The sequence below is a fragment of the Saimiri boliviensis genome, chromosome 9 (genome assembly GCF_048565385.1).
Source record: "Saimiri boliviensis isolate mSaiBol1 chromosome 9, mSaiBol1.pri, whole genome shotgun sequence".
Lineage (NCBI taxonomy): Eukaryota > Metazoa > Chordata > Mammalia > Primates > Cebidae > Saimiri > Saimiri boliviensis.
In genome coordinates this window covers 9453943-9467337 of record NC_133457.1, presented here as the reverse complement: position 1 = coordinate 9467337, position 13395 = coordinate 9453943, and the positions used below count along the sequence as shown (strand labels likewise).

At 38.2% G+C, this 13395-nt stretch overlaps 1 protein-coding gene and 1 long non-coding RNA gene across 3 annotated transcripts in view; one reads left to right on the top strand and one right to left on the bottom strand.

Moving 5' to 3' along the window:
- Positions 1 to 3727, bottom strand: part of ACP3 (acid phosphatase 3) — a 61901-nt gene extending 58174 nt beyond the window's left edge. For both annotated transcript variants that reach the window (XM_074405455.1, XM_003925077.4), the window contains exon 1: positions 3541 to 3727. In XM_074405455.1, the coding sequence (XP_074261556.1) occupies positions 3541 to 3660 (120 nt within the window). In that variant the 5' untranslated portion in view covers positions 3661 to 3727. The remainder of the gene's footprint in view (positions 1 to 3540) is intronic.
- LOC141585575 (uncharacterized) overlaps positions 1 to 13395 on the top strand; it is a 121860-nt gene that overhangs the window by 86251 nt on the left and 22214 nt on the right. The gene's annotated exons all lie outside the window — the stretch shown is intronic.

The following is a 13395-nucleotide window of genomic DNA, read 5'->3' as shown; positions in this document are numbered from 1 at the left end:
GGTGAAATGAGATGGAATTTCATATTACGTGATTAAGAATTCTGCATGAAGAAAGTCAACCATGAAGAATGAGAAGAGTGTATACCTTGTAACTCATCATCTCTTTCTTTGTAAAACACCGGTGAAATGAGATGGAATTTCATATTACGTGATTAAGAATTCTGCATGAAGAAAGTCAACCATGAAGAATGAGAAGAGTGTATACCTTGTAACTCATCATCTCTTTCTTTGTAAAACACCAGTAAAATGAGATGGAATTTTTCTGCCTTAGATCAGCTGAACTTGTGGTTTTTCTCTGGCTTAAAGGAGAGAGGATGTTTTGAAATGACAGTTTTCTATTTCTAGATGAAATAATGTGATGCATGAAATAATTTAAAAAACTCAAGTGGTGGCTGGAAGTGATGGCTCATGCCTGTAATCCTAGCACTTTGGGAGGCTGAGGCAGGTGGCTCACCTGAGGTCAGGAGTTCTGAGACCAGCTTGACCAACATGGAGTAACACTATCTCTACTAAAAATACAAAAAAATTAGCCAGGCGTGGTGGCAGATGCCTGTAATCCCAGCTACTTGGGAGGCTGAGGTAGGAAAATCGTTTGAACCTGGGAGGCAGAGGTTGTGATGAACTGAGATGGCACCACTGCACGCCAGCCTGAGCAACAAGCAGAACTCGATCTCAAAAGGAAAAAACCAAACTCAAGTGGGTGTGTGTGGGAAATGAGTGGGTATATAGATAAATTAAGGTTGCATGGGTGATAGTTTTTGAAGCTAGTTGATGTATACATCCAGATTCACCATACTTACTATTCTTTCTATATAAAGTTAAAAATGTAAATTTTCTCAGTGTTTTCTGTAGGACACTGTGAAAAAAAAGAGGGGGGTGAATTCTACAATCAAAGTTTTGAAAACACTGTTTGGGAAACACTAGATTTTTTTCTCCTTGAAAGCCACAGTGCGTATTAGCATATTAAAGACTGAGGAGTACTTCATTAAAGAGACCTTTTAAACACAGTTTAACCCATTTCTATTTCCAAAGCTAACTTGACTATTGAGACTGATTTTTTCCCATGCACACCTGTTAACAACTTGTCAAACGAGCATTTCATGGGACAAGGCACTTCAGTTAGTCTGTTTTAAAAGATCATGGTGTGACTGTTCACAGAGAGAACAAGAACTAAGAACAGTTTCCTGCTCTCTTTGCCAAGAACAGCTTTTCGGAATTGGGGAAGATTTATTTTTCTTGGATCACAGAGGAAAAGCAAGAGAACCACCTGCTGATTCAGAGTCAAGCTAATCCAGCAAACCTTACAGGGTTATCTCAGACCGGCTCTGGGTGCTAGGATATACACACACAGCAGGAAAAGACCATGTCCAATGATAAAGGGAAAGGCATCTGGGGTCAGTTAGCCTGGGGTCAAATCCTGTCTCCACCATTCCATCTGTGTGACCATGGGCAAGTTGCTTAATCTTTTTGTGCCTCAATATCTTCATCTATGAAATAGGAATAATATGTTTTACAAAACTTTATAGAATGGTTGCCAGATTTGGCAAATAAAAATACAGGATGCCAAAATATTGCATGGGACATACTTATACTAAAAAATTATTTGCTATTTATCTGAAGTTCAAATTCAAATGATCATCCCATATTTTATTTAACAACCTTACTTTAGAGGAGTGTTGAGAGGCTTATGTGATACCATTCATACTGAACACTCAGAACAGTGCCTTGTATGCAGTAAGCACTCAATTTACTATTGGTTATTATTAATATGACTATTTTAATCATGGACATCTTTTTAAAAAATTCTGGTTCTCCTAATAATTTTCTAAGAATTTTCTCATTTGTATAATTTAACTACTTATAATCAAATACTCTCTTTAGTCAATAAAAATAAGAAACTGTTGTTTTCTGGCTTAAGTACTTAGATGGAAGTTGTTTTATAAGAACCAAGAAAGATGTATTAAGTTGCCCTTCATCTATCATTAATGGACGGAAGCTGTGGTAGGAAAAAATAGTTAACACCAGCTTTGTGCAATATTCTTTATTTTATTTTATTTTTTTAGTTCTAAAAGAGCTAGATTTGTATTTTGATTTTCCTTAGGAAATAATTAGCTTGTAGTCCCTGACTACAGGAAACCCAAAACAATTTGGGAGTCAAGGTAAGTTAGCCTGGGCTAACTTGGGTAAAATATGGAGGAGGGAATATACCATGTACAGTGAACTTGTAGTAACTTGGAATTCTCAGAGGATTGCCACTCAACCAGGTTTGCAATATCACAAGCATGGCAGATAATAGTACAATTTCTACAGTCCCTACACTTCCTTCATGTACACATTAGGAAGAAAACTATTGATAGAAGTACAAGCCTAGCTCGCATGGGTTTTCGTAAAGAAAGCACACAATATTATATATGTATATATTTTTTAGCACAGAAGTCTGACAACTAGTGAATCATTTGTAAATAAATTAATAGTATGTTTCTCTGGTTTTCTGTCATTGTGACTCATGACCTAGTAAAGATTTGCTGGACTATAAGAGTCATGATTCAGATAAGCACATGGCTATCATATATTTTGTAGAAAGTAAAAAGTTCTGAATATCCCATGCTGAAAAAAAATGGAACTTTAATTTTTAAGGAAAAAGTGACTTTCCTCCAAATTAAAAAAATAATTTTTGAGTATACTTATAGAAAGAAAATGTACCTACTTATCAGCCCACTTTCACTATCTCAAATAAAAAAATGTAGGGAAGAGAAAGAAAACAAGGGAGGAAAGACAAGAAGCAGCTTAGAGGCAGAGAAAGAGTGAAACGGAAAAAAAGATACAGAAACAGAAAATCAGACTCTTAGGTAACATGCTGAATCCCTTCACTTTGCAAACCCTCTTTCCATCTATTTTCAAACAATGTCAATAGTATATTTTCTTTTCCTGACACCATGCATCAGCCTCCCCCTCCACTTTTGTTCATAACTGGTCACACGTACCAATGATTTTAATCGTCAACTAAATCTAGATATCAGGAAGTCATCCTAAAATTCCGAATTTAGATTCACTTTTGTGCTTCAAGGCTGTTTCCAAATATTTGTTCTAATTTCTGGATAAACAAAGGTGAAGGGACTACTTAATTTGGAAATTAACTGGTTTTTGGCTTGCAAACAAATAATCATTAAATTGAATGAAGCCAGCTTAGCTCTTAGTACATAAACAGCACCAGTTGTGGCTTCTTCGTGACTGTTATGGCTGTCAAAAGGAATCTGAATTCAAGGCAATTGTAAAGTAAGTAAATAAATAACATTAGCAAAAGCAAATAAAAAGCAACCCCTAAAAAAACAGCGACCAAAAAAATAGACCTTTTTGTTAGGACACGTTAGGTCTTCATTAAGAGGAACTTGCAAAACTTGATTATTCACTTTCTGAGTCTGAACAGAGCCTGGTCTCTGGGAGAACAATCCAAGGGTAAAAGGAAACCTGACACTTGCCTTATCAGTCTCTGCTGGGAACACAATTTTAAGGAAGAAGCAATGAGAAAAGTCTACTTACCAAAGTCACAAACTTCAGCTCCTTGGCTAGTACGCCTCGGTCTAGCCAGAGAAAAAGCAGAAGCAAGAAGCCAAAGCTAAGGCTTGCTGCCTTGGCCACGAGGAGGGGCACAGCTCTCATGCTGAGGAGCGCTGTTTCTGGCAGGAGGTAGGAGGAACTGCTACCACTTCAAAAGCCTGTAGGGGGTAAGCTATTTAATTAAGGGATTGAAAGGGAAGGAGGAGCCACACTCATAAGCAGTAAAGTTTCCAGGAAGCGTAGGGCAGGTTTGGTATGTAAATAATGCCATGTAATTTTTGAGCTGAGAGAGATCACAGTTTCCTTCATTTAAGTTAGGACACCAAGGCCAAGAGCGGAGAAAGCTGTTGCTCAAGGTCACAGAGCATGTTAGGAGACATTTCTATTCTTGTTTTCAGTTTACTTTTATCTTTTCTTTACATGGAGTATGTGATACAGTATTGGCTTTGTGGCTGTCACTTGGGGAAGGGGTCTTCCCTGACTTTAGAAACCTTAGATTCTTAATCTTTTGGGAGTCAAAGTTGTAGGAAGTGAAATCTGGAAGGAAATACAGATATTGACATATTTTGGGCATATTTCCATGTCAAGTTTTTCAAAAACTCTCATGTAGCCTATAGGTATTTTTTTTTTTTTTTTTTTTTTTTTTGAGACGGAGTTTCACTCTTGTTACCCAGGCTGGAGTGCAATGGCACGATCTCGGCTCACCGCAGCCTCTGCCTCCTGGGTTCAAGCAATTCTCCTGCCTCAGCCTCCTGAGTAGCTGGGATTACAGGCAAGCGCCACCATGCCCAGCTACTTTTTTGTATTTTTAGTAGAGACGGGGTTTCACCATGTTGACCAGGATGGTCTCGATCTCTCGACCTCGTGATCCACCCGCCTCGGCCTCCCAAAGTGCTGGGATTACAGGCTTGAGCCACCGTGCCCGGCCCTGCCTATAGGTATTTTTAAATTAAAGAAAAAAGTAAGAGCAAGTTTATTTTGAAAAATTTGGGTCATACCTTAAGACAATTGGATATTACCTATGGCATCTAAAAATTAAGAGTGGAGGTCTCTTTCCAAACTGACAGAGTTTTTTAAGAAAGCAAAAAGCCCAAACCTACAACTCTGTGTAATTAGTCATCAACTTTGGCCATAAGCCTTACATTCTGAGTGAATTACATCCTTGCCTCTCCAGCTATGATCTCTTTGGGGATGCCACAAAAGACTATCTAGACTGATGGAACTTTGCTTTCCATTTTTCCCAACTGTCAGTTCCATCATAGGCTCAAATAATACAAACTTGAGGTGCACATTGAGATTTTGCAATATTTGGGGGCAGAGCTGCCTGTCATGATAATTTTACCCTAATGGCGGAGGGAGTACAATGGTTTACCCACAAGTTGTTTTCTGGTACACTGTGCTTACCTGTGACAGGATTGTGTTCTTATGCGATCATAGGATGCCCTGGAATGTGGTATATGGGAGAAGTGTTGCTGCTTCTGATACAAGGAAATATGTGCAAATAGGCTGGATGTGGTGCCTCATGCCTGTAATCCCAGCACTTTGGGAGGCTGAGGTGGGCAGATCACTTGAGGTCAAGAGTTCGAGACCAACCTGGCCAACATGGCGATATTCTGTCTCTACTAAAAATACAAAAATTAGCCAGGCATGGTGGTGGGCACCTGTAATGCCAGCTACCTGGGAGGCTGAGGCAGGAGAATCGCTTGAACCCAGGAGGCTGAGGTGGCATTGAGCCAAGATCACATCACTGTACTCCAGCCTAGATGATAGAATGAGACTCTGTCTCAAAAAAATAAAAAAGTGCAAATAACAAATGCATGTGTGATTAGGATTAGACATTCAAGGGAACTTGCAACCTTCTCTTTGCCATTACATTCTCCACCTGCCAGTCCACACTGTTGATTTTAATGCATAAGATTTTGAGGAAATGAGTGCCAGGAAAAGGAAATAAAAATTGGGAGGCTTTCCAGTCCAGGGCATACATGAAGTTGATACATTAATCCCTGCTGTGTGCACCAGGCAATCTGAGAAAGGAAGCTCCAGCACCTACGTACCATTCACAGGTGAAGTTCTAAACCACATTCCTTGAATTGTCCCAGGTGCTTGATTCTGTTGAATGTCTTATTTTTTCAGCTGTCTGCCTGGGTACTTGTTCTGTCTCCTTCCTTGTCTCACTCTTAGATTGGTGTCTGGAACTATGTTAGCAATAGCCTTAGACCTTCCTGATGATGACTGATTCTTTAAGCTGCCTATGCCGTGTTGCACTGGTTGGGCAAACCCTCTTCCTGACCCAAATCCTAATTTTTTTGTGGTACCTCCTCTGGGCTCCTTTTAGCTCTCCAAGTGAGAATGGCAACAGCAATAAAGTTTTCTTTGAGAGAAAACCAGAAAAAGGCTGCTTGAATCGAATACATCTCAACTCAAACTTAATCCAAGTTTATACTTCTATCTCAGTCATCACCCTCACTTCCACTTTGATTATCAGGTTATAAGGTGAGGAGAGGTATTCAAAATCATAAATGTAGAGTCTTGAAAAACCTGAACACCATGAAATTGAGTCTAAAAGATCTTCAACTCAGATGAAATCTGTTTTAGAATGTTCTGTGGCCCCTTGAACTTTGAATTCAACAAAGTCTTTGCAAAGACATAATGGTCATCTGGGATAAATATATGGATATAGTATGTATTAGTCCACTTTCTTTTTTTTTTTTTTTTTTTTTTTTTTTTTTTTTTTTTAGACGGAGTTTCGCTCTTGTTACCCAGGCTGGAGTGCAATGGCACGATCTCGGCTCACCACAACCTCTGCCTCCTGGGTTCAGGCAATTCTCCTGCCTCAGCCTCCTGAGTAGCTGGGATTACAGACACGCACCACCATGCCCAGCTAATTTTTTTTTATATTTTTAGTAGAGACGGGGTTTCACCATATTGACCAGGTTGGTCTCGATTTCTCGACCTCGTGATCCACCCGCCTCGGCCTCCCAAAGTGCTGGGATTACAGGCTTGAGCCACCGCGCCCGGCCTAGTCCACTTTCATACTGCTATGAAGAAATACTTAAGACTGGGTAATTTATGAAGAACTTTAATGGACTCAAAGTTCCCCATGGCTGGGGAGACCTCACAATCATGGCGGAAGGTGAAGGAGAAGCAAAGGCACATCTGAGCAGTGCAGGGCAGGTGCCCTTTATAAAACCATCAGATTTCACAGGACTTACTCACTGTCACAAGAATAGCATGGGAAAAGCCCTCCCCATGATTCAATTACCTCTCACCAGGTATCTTTCATGATACAGGGGGATTATGGGAGCTATAATTCAAGATGAGATTTGGGTGGGGACACAACAAAACTATATCATAGTAACATCAAAAGTGAGATCTGGAAAAACACTGGGAAGTCTTTATGTAAGAGTGAAGGGTATCAATAATTTTCCATGTCAGTAGGACTTACTGACTGAATCACTTGTGTTCTCTTGTTGTACTTCTTTATATGTCAAGTGTTCAACCTCTAATGAGCTGTTCTAATGAACAGTGTTTTAAAGTTCCATAAATGGAGCAGGTTAGGATTTTTTAAAAGCAGACCCCTAGATAGAGATTTGCATGGAGATTTGCGTGGAGGAAGTTTATTAGGGAGTGCACTCAGGATTATCACCAGTTGGGGGAAGAGAAACAAGCAAGGTTGGGCAGAGGGAGAAGTTGATTTGTAATGCAATATTATTGAAGACCTTAGCTGACCCTGTTATGAGTTCTGAAGATCAGAGGCCTTTCAGGGTTGTTCTGAACTGAAGTGATGGTGCCAGACCTTTTTTATTAGTCAGTCATTGGATGCAGCCTGCCCCAGATAGGGTGTATGACCATGGATAAGGCAAAAGTAGACTCTCTCTGACAAAGTAATTCCCAAAGGGGTTGCCAGCTGAGTGATGTGCAAACAAATTTCCAAGAGCTGGGAGCAGTGAATCCTTCAGTTTATGAGGAAGAACTTGGGCAGTGTACCATAGACACTATGATGATGAACACTTATAGGAAAAAAATGTGTGATCCTTAGTAGATCACAGCCTATGAAAGCACTAAATATGCCTCTGACAGTAAGAGTCTGAGTTGGAGGTGAGATCCATCAGTAAGTATATGGCTGTTCACCAGCATCCACAGGGAAGACTATGTTTAACCTGGCTTCTTATGGCCTTCGTAATTGTATTATCTGATTCTTAGGGCCTTATGAACTGTTGGGCACTCAGTAATATTGATTGACCAACTGTCAATATAAAGGCAAATGATTGCATCAGAACTTGTTACAATGTGAATTGCTTTGAGGCAACATTTATTCAGATGGCTTTAGGATAAACATTCTCCTTCTCTCAAACCATCATTTTGTGGGATTTTTTTGTTGACCTCAACGTACAATAACTATTTTATTAGTTGATATTTAGACATGCATCCCCCCATGAAACCAAAGACTGTATCATAAGAATGTCATCAAAGTAAGGTATATGTACCTAGGGGATTCATGAAATGATCTAACACTTTAAAAGATAAAAAAAGTATTAATTAAAACTTTTATTTCTGTTTATTTTTTACCTAAGAAAGAAAAAAAAGATTTATAATGGAAATTTATTCACAATGGACTGCTTTAAAATGGACTATTATTTGGCCATTAAAAAGCGATCCAAGAACTGAAACCTGCTACTACAACATGGATGAACCATTAAAATATTAGCCTAATATTGCTTCTAAATAGACTACATATTTGTATGATGCCACTTATATTAAATGTTCAGAATAGAAAAATCTTAGGAAACTGCCTAAGACTTTTTTAAGATTGCCTAGGACAGGGGGAAAAGGAGGCGGAGGGTGATGGCTAAGGGGTATGGGTCTCTTTTTGGGCTGCTAAAAATACTCTAAAATTGATTGTAATGATACTTGTACAACTCTGAATATACTAAAAACAATTGAATTGCACACTTTAAAGGAATGAATTTTATAACATCTGAATTATATGTCAATAAAGCTGTTATCTAAATAATTTACCACAAAATTAATATTCTAATATTTAATATAAAAATGGCAATAGAAGTATATCCTTAATAAATAAACACATATCTATTACATGTTACACTGATGGAGTCCATGATTGAACCAGTTTGAACATTACTAAATTAATATTAATTATAAAATATTGTACACATACATACACACACACACACACACACATACATATATATATATATATATATATATACTTAGAGTATTAAAGTTATCTATTCCTGTGAAACAAATTAACATAAAGTTAGTGGCTTAAAACAACACACATTTCTTTTTCCTGAATTAGGAGTCTATGTATAATGTAAAAGGCCTTTCTGTTTAGAGTTTTTCATAAGGCTCAGATCAAGGTGTTAGCCAGGCCTGGGATCCTCTGCTAGCTCCTCTACTTGTTGGCAGGAATCAGTTCCTTGCAAGCTGTTTGAGGGCCCCAGTTCCTAAATTGCTGGCTGCAGCGTGGAGGCTGCCTTCAGTTCCTTGCTACCTGGGTCCCTCCAAGAGGCCTGTTTGAGTCATCAGAGCATGCAAGCTAAGGCAACAGAGAAACTTCAGAGATCATCGTTCCAGTACTTCATAAAATTTATCATCTGTAAGAATTTCCCGGAAAGCTTCATAAAATAGACTCCTGGCCTCACTCCCAGAAATTCTGATTCAGTGGGTTCAGGTACGATGAGAAACAGTGTCCTGCTAAGACTTAATGGTCTTAGCCTAAGGTAAAAGCCAGAAATCATTAATACCAATCCTCTCCTTACAAGAAGTTCTGATATGCTGTTTATCAAGAATTGTTTAACGTTAATTTTTATTTTTTAAAATTTGCCTTAAAATATTCCTTCTTTTGCTTATGAGGTTTTTGGTACACCTTAAGTGTTGTGGCCAAGATGAGTGCCTCACTCACTTCACTCTAATTCCCAGCTATTACTCTAAGAATTGGAAGGCTGGAGATAACATACTTTTTCCTTTTGCGATAAAATGTTCTAACTTTCTCTGATTCTCTCTACAAGCAAATGCAGGCTTGGATGAGATGAATCCAGCTTTGGCTGACTGTACTGAGGCACTCAGGACTGAATGGGGGTCAGGACTTTTTATCTGTTAGACTGAACAGAGTTGACCTCCAGCTACTCCTTAAGCTGTCATGACTTGTATAGAGTCAGCCCCACTCACACTTCCTGTGTGTAATAAAGCTGCTTTTCTCACAGTCAGGAGGCAAATGTTGGCCTATTGCTATTTCACCTTTAATACAGGCTTACAGAATGAACTTACAAAAATATGATGTAATCTCATTTTGTATAAAGGTGTATTGAAGCAAAGCCTGAATAGAGAAGTGCCAATATTTTTAATGGTGATTTTGTGGGGGGCGGTTGATGGGATTATAGGTGTTTTAATTTTCTTCCTTCTGCTTTTCTTATACTGGGTAGGTATTTTGATTAAAATCAGAAAACAAATTGTAAAATATCTGGCATTAACTTCATGGTAATTCTCGTTTGAGTGGGTATCAGAGTTATAGAAGGTAGGCATAGAAAGAAATTCACTTCATAGCACTGTTCACCTGTCTTCACATGGGCCAACTCCTAAGCCATTGAAGAGAGAACTTTTTCTTTTTTTTTTTTTTTTTTGAGACGGAGTTTCGCTCTTGTTACCCAGGCTGGAGTGCAATGGCGCGATCTCGGCTCACCGCAACCTCCGCCTCCTGGGTTCAGGCAATTCTCCTGCCTCAGCCTCCTGAGTAGCTGGGATTATAGGCACGCACCACCATGCCCAGCTAATTTTTTGTATTTTTAATAGAGACGGGGTTTCACCATGTTAACCAGGTTGGTCTCGATCTCTCGACCTCGTGATCCACCCGCCTCGGCCTCCCAAAGTGCTGGGATTACAGGCTTGAGCCACCGCGCCCGGCCGAGAGAACTTTTTCTTTCTTTTTTCTGACCCTGCCCCCTCCTCTTTTGTTTGATATGTCTTATTTTAAACAGATAACTTCTTGTAGTAGAATGAAAGCACAAGAAAACACAGTAACTATTTAGAAAGTCCTGTTTGTCCTTAAGAATTTCCTAAATCAAACCAGGTCAACAGCCTATTAAACATATTTCACCACACTTAGGATAAAATCCAAAGCCCTCCATGGTATATAAGCTCTGCTTAATCTGGCTCTTATGACCTCTTCAACTCACCTCTCATCAGGCTTCTTTTGCTCACTCCATTCTAGCCACACTGATCCCTTAGATCTCAAATGAGCTACATGTGCTTCCACTTGATGCACTTTGCATTGAGAGTTCCCTCTGTCTGGAACACTCTTCCCTCAGTTGGGCTGATTCTCTCACTTCACCTCTTTAGATGGCTTTCCTGGAGCACCCCAGTTAAATGAGCATCTTCCCCAGCAATCTCTATCATACCAGCCTGTTTTATTTTTGTTATAGTGCTTTAAATATCAGACATTATGTTATATATTTATTTTTTGCTTGTTTATTGTTTGTCTCCCCCATAAGAATGCAACTCCATGAAAGCAGGAACTTATTTTGTTTACTACTTTGTCCTCATTTCATAGAACAATACCTGATATATAGTCGGGGCTCAATAGATATTTGTTGAATGAATGAATAAATCTTTAGTATAAGCATCCTTACTTATCAACCCTTTACCTACAACCAATCAAATCAAACAAAATATGCATATATGTATATATACACATATGTATACACATATTGTATACATAAAAATCATATATATTTTGTGATATATGTATGTATGTCTATATATATATATATATATATATATCTCCCAACATGTTTTGAGATTTTCTTGTACTATCTCTATGGTATTTATCTGTTTATCCTGTTACCAGAAGGATGGGCACTTTATCTGCTTGGATGACTTGCTTTGGATAAATAGTCATGCCAATCTTTGTCTTCTGGTTCTGTGACTTTCAAAGCTTTGTGGTTTTCTAAGTCTTCTTCAGTAATTTGACTGCTGAGCCTAGACTCCCTGCTATTTTCTGTCAGTTGGTATGTGTTCTGGGAAAATTAATCTGCTGAAGGAGAGACGTTTTTGAATTCCATATTTCATCAGAAAAATTAACATGTCTTCATTTGATATATCTGTGTTTATTTTAATATAAATAAAATTTTAAATTACTTATCATGGAGTACATACTCTTTGATGTTGTTACTCCCACCTCTCTACCACACACACACACACACACAACTGAATGTGTCATCTAAGATAAATACACCCTCCTTTTGGAAGTATGGCAATATATTATCCTCAAAGGGGAATTCAAATTACTGTAAGAAAAAAATGGGACCCTTTTTGATGCTTAATGGGAAAAGCTTTGTGATAAGGCATTAGTGCATCCCTGTAATGTCATAGTAAAATTAGTAATGTTTTGGCACCCAAAACATCCTAAATATGTCCATTTTATCTCATTTTATTTATTTTTTACATAATAAACTTAATAGAGTCTGACAAGAGTGGAAACTGAGTAACTTGACATTCATACTCTTTATCTAAAACTGCTTATTAGAAATAATGTGGAAGACAGAACCATTATTCTTAGCATGATAAAAACAAAAATACTTCCCTAGCCTAATTTTGGATATTATATAGATACAGGAAAGAAAAAGATTTTTGTAGTCTCAATTTTTGAAAATGAATTAGTGGCTTTCTTATCTGTATGAAATTAAATAAATAATAATTATTGTGGTAATTTACAGACATTAGTGGATTTGATATTAGTGATTTGATTAGTGATATGGTTTCCACTTGTTTCCCCACCCAAATCTCACATCTGAATTGTAATCCTCAATGCTGGAAAAGGAGCCTGGTGGGAGGTGATTGGATCCTGGAGATGCAACTTCCCTGTTGCTGCTCTCGTGATAGTGAGTGAGTTCTCACGAGATCGAGTGTTTTAAAAGTGTATAGCACCTTCTTCCTCACTCTCTTTCTTCTGCTCCTGCCATGTAAGACATGCCTGCTGCTACTTTGCCTTCTGCCATGATTGTAAATTTCCTGAGACATCCTCGGTTATGCTTCCTGTACAGCCTGTGGAACTGTAAGTCAATTAAAGCTCTTTATAAGTTACCCAGTTTCAGGTATTTCTTTACGGAAGTGTGAGAATGGACTAATCACATCAGATTATAAAGCTACATAGTTGTTTCAATCAGAAAAGTCTCATTCAAAGGGAACCACGGAAATCACTTTTTGACCACTTCTTCTCAGTCTCAGCAAGCCTGATGGAAGACTAGGGTTCGATAGCTGGAGAATTTTAAAGTTAGTGCTGCTTCTAGCATTATGAAAAATTAAGGTCAAGAGTCATAAAATACACCCTGAAATATCAGTTGCTAAAATATGCCAATTACTTGATTTAAAAAAATACCTCAGCCTGTAGAAGATTTATCAAAAATATGTAATTGATGAACATGCTTAGTACCACGTTTTCACTTTACAAAATTATTTAATCCACAAAACAATGATTCACATCAAATGACTACTAGTCCATCTTTTTCCAGGTTCCCTATGGGATAGAGTTACTGTGCTCAATCCTAAATCATCAAATTTACTGTACTTAACTCTGTGGAATATTTTTTTCTGAGTTAGTCTATGTGGTTGAAGAATTACTATAAGGCAGTGATTTTCAAAGTGTGGTTTGGGGGTCCTGAGAGCCTTCAGAGGGCCCCTGAGACTCTTTCAGGGAGTTCCTGAGATTTAGTCAGAGGTCTTGAGGGGTCAAAATATTTTCACACCAACACTAAAATATTATTTTCATTTTTATTCTCATTCTCTCATGAAGATTCATTGGAGTTTCCCAGAAGTTAT